The following is a 6,005-nucleotide window of genomic DNA, read 5'->3' as shown; positions in this document are numbered from 1 at the left end:
GAATCTTTAGCCTGACTTATTCGTCTTAACTACTGATAGTACCAGCACACTTTTTAGATCGGGTCTTAGTAGGGTTTATCGGATTGATTAAGTTTTGCCGGATTAAATTTCTGATTGATTTTTACTTAGACGCGGCCCAGTTCTAGATCCGGATCAGCCGGGTCCCGGATCGACCCGCCAAGCCAGGTTTCAAAACTATGAATCAAACACTAACGAACGGCATGTGTTCTGAGTGCTGTTGAAAGCCAATAAGTCGTCTAACAACAGAACGACACGTCTCAAAACCCTCCTAAGTCAGAGAATAGTCGTGCGCTACAGGCACGTGTCACACGCCAATTTCCCGCCAAATACTCGCGCCAAAACATCCCTTCTTAAATTCCCCGAATTAACCCCTACCCTTCTCTTTGCATTCACACACACATGCAGAGAAAAGAAGAGAAAGAGGGAGACTGTTTGAGTTAGAGAAAAATCAAGAAGATGTCAGGGTGGGACGAAGGAGCGGTGTACTACAGCGACCAGGCGCAGTTCCCTGAATCAGGAACCGATGCGGCGGCTGCAACTCCAAGCCGCCACACCATCCTCCGTAAATTCAAGGAATTCATACGAAACTTGGAGACTGATAAAAATGTTTTCCCATACCGTGAAAGTCTCATTAACAATCCTAAATCTCTCCTTGTCCACCTTGAAGATCTCCTCGCTTTCGATGCTGAGCTTCCTTCCCTCCTCCGCTCCTCTCCCTCCGATTACTTGCCCTTGGTAGGCGCGTTTATGAATTACGTGGAAAACACGCGCTGTTGCATCTGTGAGATCTATGAAGTGTCATTTTTTGTCTAATTTTTTTTTCTGGGTATCTTTGTAGTTTGAGACGGCGGCAGCGGAGGTGTTGCAGAGTTTGAGGTTGAAGGAACAAGGAGAGAGTGGGGAAATGAAGGAGCCGGAGACAAGAGAAGTGCAGATTTTGTTGAGTTCTAAGGAGGATCCTGTTTCAATGCGAATGCTTGGGGTTAGCAGTTAAAATCTTGATGTATAAATAAATATATTGTGTTTGATTTTTTAGGAAAGAAATTGTTTTTCATTTCCAATACGTTGAAGAGTTTAGCTTGTATGGTTCTTATTTCTTATCACTATTAATTTTTAGATTAAAATATTTATGGATTTGGAAACATGTGTATTATACTCCTTGTTTTAATTCCCGTCTTCTGTGTATAGGCTCTATATATTTCTAAGCTGATCAAGATAGCTGGGATTACCATAGCTGCTTCAAGGGTTAAGGCAAAGGCAACTTATGTGAGTCTAGTGTGTAAGAATTGTCAAAGTACAAGGGAAGTTCCATGTCGTCCAGGCCTTGGTGGGGCAATTGTGCCTCGTTCGTGCGACCATGTTCCTCAGGTTTATCTCAACCCGTTGCTTAGACTCCTTGCATTTCTTGGTTTTATGATTCAAAGTTCATTTTTAAAGGGATTTTGTGCAGGCTGGTGAAGAACCTTGCCCCATTGATCCTTGGATTGTGGTTCCTGACAAGAGCAAGTATGTTGATCAGCAAACCTTGAAATTGCAGGAAAATCCAGAGGTAATAATCTTGATTTGAGTAAACTGAATGGTGGTGTTGAGTTAAACAACTTTTTTTTGACTGGTTTGTGTTTATGTTGATGTTAAAGGATGTCCCTACTGGAGAGCTTCCAAGAAACATGCTTCTCTCCGTGGATCGGCATCTTGTTCAAAGAATTGTACCTGGCACGCGATTGACCATCATAGGGATTTATAGTATCTTTCAAGCAGCCAATTCATCAGCCTCGTAAGAATGATTATACTTCATATGAACGTTTCGAAGCTCCATGTTTATGCGTATTGGTTGATGGTAATTGAATTGTTGTTAATGGTTCAACTCCGTGCAGCCATAGAGGAGCAGTTGCAGTGAGACAACCTTATATCAGGGTAGTTGGAATAGAAGAAGTAAACGAGGCCAGTTCTCGAGGTCATGCAGCTTTCACAAAAGAAGAGGTAGAATTAGAAATCACCGTTTAAAACTGCTTGAACAACTTTCAGCGCCCACTTTTTTGTCTTTCATGATAGATTACAGCACTACTTTTTTTTCATGCATGACTGGTTTCTAGAGACATGTTATTTAACTTGGTTAGAGTATGACATGCGTGGCAGAAGTTTTTATCTGCTGCTGCTTATTTTGAGAATAGATAGGAAGTTAAATTTACCTGGCAAAATTTCTATCACTAGGGCATGCCCTTCTTATTGCTTTTGTCTGGCTTAAACTCTATGCTGCCTTGCCGCAACCAATTTCCTTGCTGCTAGGAAACCTCTTGCTTGTGTTTTGGGCACTGATTCTGGTGGACAAGTGACTCTATGTACCATGAGCAGGTAGAAGAATTCAAAAAATTTGCCTCGAGAACAGATGCATATGAAGTCATATGCTCCAAGATTGCTCCCTCTATATTTGGAGAAGAGAATGTGAAGAAAGCTGTGGCTTGTCTTTTATTTGGAGGATCGAGAAAGGTACATATCTTGAAACTCAATCAGTTGATTGTATATTGCTTATTGATGTTTGAACAATTGCGTTGTAAGTGCAGAATTTGCCAGATGGGGTGAAGTTGAGAGGTGATATTAATGTGTTACTTTTGGGTGACCCATCTACTGCAAAATCACAGGTTAGTTCTATATGTGGTTGAGTATTGAGTTAAGAGCTCTTTAGAAGTTGTGGGATGTGGCGTTGTGATCTCATTTATGCATCTTTCTACATCTTTCTACTGAAAGGATTTCTCCAATCTCCACTGTTTTATTTTGTCTAGCATGGAAAATCTTAATTATGTTAAAAGTTCATGCTTTGTGTGTTGCGTGTTTGTTTTTGTGTGCGTGTGAAGTGAGGTTCTGATTTAGAATTTCTTTGCTTGTAAAGTTCCTTAAGTTTGTTGAGAAGACCGCTCCTGTAGCAGTATATACTTCTGGAAAAGGCTCATCAGCTGCTGGTCTTACAGCTTCTGTTATACGAGATAGCAGCTCGGTAAGTTCTCAATCTTCTTTGGCATGTATAGAAGTGGGATTTGTTTTTCATCCATTGCTTTAGATGTAGTGTATTTTTTTAGATAGTCAATATTGTTCCTTCATATCACTATGAAAGTCTTCTAACTTAAATCACAAATATGTGGATTTCAGCGTGAATTTTATCTTGAAGGAGGAGCCATGGTTTTGGCCGATGGAGGTGTTGTCTGTATTGATGAGTTTGACAAAATGAGGCCAGAGGATAGGTAATTGAACTCGAAGTAGATAATGCCGCACCTTGCCAATTGTGTTTCCTGGGGGATGCTTAAGATTTTGTCTGTGTGGATCAGAGTGGCTATTCACGAAGCCATGGAGCAGCAAACAATATCCATTGCAAAAGCAGGAATAACAACCGTACTCAATTCTAGGACATCAGTGCTTGCAGCTGCCAACCCTCCATCAGGTCGTTATGATGATCTCAAGGTTAGTAGCTATGGTTTCTCGTTCATTTTTGCCAATTTCTCACAGCAAAATTTTGATGGCATAAGATAATATTACTATTGCTCTCCTTCCAGACTGCACAGGAGAATATCGATTTACAGACAACAATTCTTTCTAGATTTGACTTAATCTTCATTGTGAAGGATAAAAGAGACTATGGTCGAGATAAGGTAATTTGCATACTCATCTGAAGCATTTTCACGTGAGTTGATATTTTGCTTTTCAAGGAAATGTATGGATGCCATTATGTTTCTTGATGGATTTAAAGACGAGACCATATAATCATAAAATTACATGTTTATATGTTGAAAACTAAATATGATTGTTTCTCACCAATCAAAAGGCTCATTTTGATGGATTTGAAAAAGAACAGCTGACGTATCACATGCATTCTTGTCGATTCCAAACTCCTGTGAGTCCATGTAATGGTTGAACCAAAAATCTTCTGTTACAGATTATAGCTAGCCATATCATTAAGGTTCATGCTTCTGCTAATAAAACCTCGGGTGATAGCAGAACTGCTAAAGAAGAGAATTGGCTGAAAAGGTATCTTTTTGTCAAACTCAAGAATATGCTCTTCACAATCCTTCTTTGGTGAGGAAACCATGAGAAGCTAAACGATGTAGGTTTGGCTCTCACAGGTACATACAATACTGTCGAACTGAATGCCATCCCCGGCTGTCAGAGTCCGCATCCAGTAGATTGCAAAATGAGTACGTCAGATTCAGACAGGTATTTGTTTTTTTAATTCTTTTCTAGAAAAGGCTGCCATTTATTTGATTGTCTGAGGATAAAATTGGATGCATTTTCTGTGAAACTCGGTGTTCACACTTGTTCCAGTCCACGTGCTGTTCCAAGATTTAGTTTTGACTGCCCAGATCTAATTACTCAAATTGACTTGATTATTGGCCAGCCAATAAGCAACACTGCAAAGCAATTCTTTTGAAAATTGGTTTTAAATTATTTATGCATTATCACCATGTGTATTTGGTAAGAACGCTGTAGGCTGCTAGTCTGATAGTTATCAATCTGGAAATTTGATTAGGATATGAGAAAGCAGGCAAATGAAACTGGGGAGGCATCTGCTGTACCCATTACTGTAAGGCAGCTGGAAGCTATCATAAGATTGAGTGAGGCTCTTGCAAAAATGAAATTGTAAGTATAGTTTATTAAAGCTGACAAGCTTGAGAGCATGCTGAAACAGATTTGCGTGCTTCTTTTACTATTTTCCCTTTGTCTCTATTTTGGTATATTGATTTGCCACTCATTCATGAACTTTTAATTAGGTCCCATGTTGCCACTGAGGCGGATGTTATTGAAGCAGTAAATCTTTTTAAGGTGTCTACTGTCGAAGCAGCACAGTCGGGAATAAATCAACAAGTGACTCTTACTCCTGAGATAAAGGTTTGTCAATGACATTGCTACCCTTTGTTCTATTTTCTGTCAGTCATGAGTTTCTCAACAACCTGTTCTGATATTCCTTGGTTTGTTGTCTGTCACTCACCTGCTTAATGATTTCTTTTTCTTAACAAACAGCAAGCAGAAACTCAGATAAAGAGAAGACTGGGAATTGGTATGCGCATATCAGAAAGAAAGCTGATTGATGAACTTGCCAGAATGGGAATGAATGAATCAATTGTAAGCATTTAATTTCAATACCATTTAGTTGCTTCTTACTTTACATATCTGTTAATGTGATTTACTGAAAATCATACTGTAACCCATTCAAGTTCTCAAAGCCTGATGCCTGAAAACACCTTTTAGCCTGACTGCTGTCCTTTTTATAATAGACTCACATTGCTATGATCTCCATGGATTAGGCCTCTACTGGTTAAGCCTAGCAAGCAGCAGCTTTCTCTCTCTGAGATCTGAGATCATAGATACTAAACATATTAGTGTTCTTATTGTTATTATGATTGCATTTGGCAGGTGAGACGAGCCCTAATAGTAATGCACCAAAGGGATGAAATAGAATATAAGCATGAAAGGCGTGTTATTGTCCGGAAAGTATAATCTGTGCTGTTCATGATTGTAAGCAAATTATGAGAAGCCGCTGTTTAGTGATGGGAAGTTAACAGCTAAAGCATGATTCATGCATTTTGATGGCAACAGTATGGTTAAAAGCTGTACTCCTCAAGATATGCATATGCAAATGTAGAATTGGCAGGGCTGCAGAAGTGATAGGAGGCTCTGTGTATTTCTGTAAATTATTTTTTTGAAAGGTGGCAGTTTAGAATTGTTTTTTCGTGGACACATTTCTATCATATTTTCCGGGAACAATGCTTCGTCCTTTCTAACAATCGTGCGCATTAAATTGACTTAGAGACTCTTTTTCCATCTAGAATTTTCTGACACTACACTAGAGTTAAATTATATTTTGCCCAGTAGCCAACCCTTCCACATTTCTAAAATTATATTTAGCAGATACTAATAAGCTAATGAGCTTGAACAGATCAAGTACAGGGCAAAAAATTGTACAAGAGAGACCGAATCAATAGGTGTACTAAAAGATT

General features: G+C 39.1%; 1 protein-coding gene across 1 annotated transcript; it reads left to right on the top strand.

The window, feature by feature from the left end:
- Positions 1-394: 394 nt before the first annotated feature.
- Positions 395-5,814, top strand: LOC7455664 (DNA replication licensing factor MCM5). Its single transcript, XM_002308349.4, has 18 exons — positions 395-756; positions 860-1,003; positions 1,210-1,389; positions 1,472-1,570; positions 1,659-1,795; positions 1,896-2,001; positions 2,374-2,508; positions 2,583-2,660; positions 2,909-3,013; positions 3,166-3,257; positions 3,342-3,474; positions 3,567-3,662; positions 3,947-4,038; positions 4,134-4,224; positions 4,538-4,647; positions 4,779-4,896; positions 5,029-5,130; positions 5,422-5,814. Exons 1-18 carry the CDS (start codon positions 478-480, stop codon positions 5,503-5,505), a joined length of 2,181 nt encoding a protein of 726 aa, XP_002308385.4. The 5' UTR covers positions 395-477; the 3' UTR covers positions 5,506-5,814.
- Positions 5,815-6,005: the final 191 nt, after the last annotated feature.

The sequence above is a fragment of the Populus trichocarpa genome, chromosome 6, assembly GCF_000002775.5.
Source record: "Populus trichocarpa isolate Nisqually-1 chromosome 6, P.trichocarpa_v4.1, whole genome shotgun sequence".
In the NCBI taxonomy this organism is placed as follows: Eukaryota; Viridiplantae; Streptophyta; class Magnoliopsida; order Malpighiales; family Salicaceae; genus Populus; species Populus trichocarpa.
Note: the sequence above shows the minus strand (reverse complement) of the source record. Positions and strands in the feature narration are given on the sequence as shown.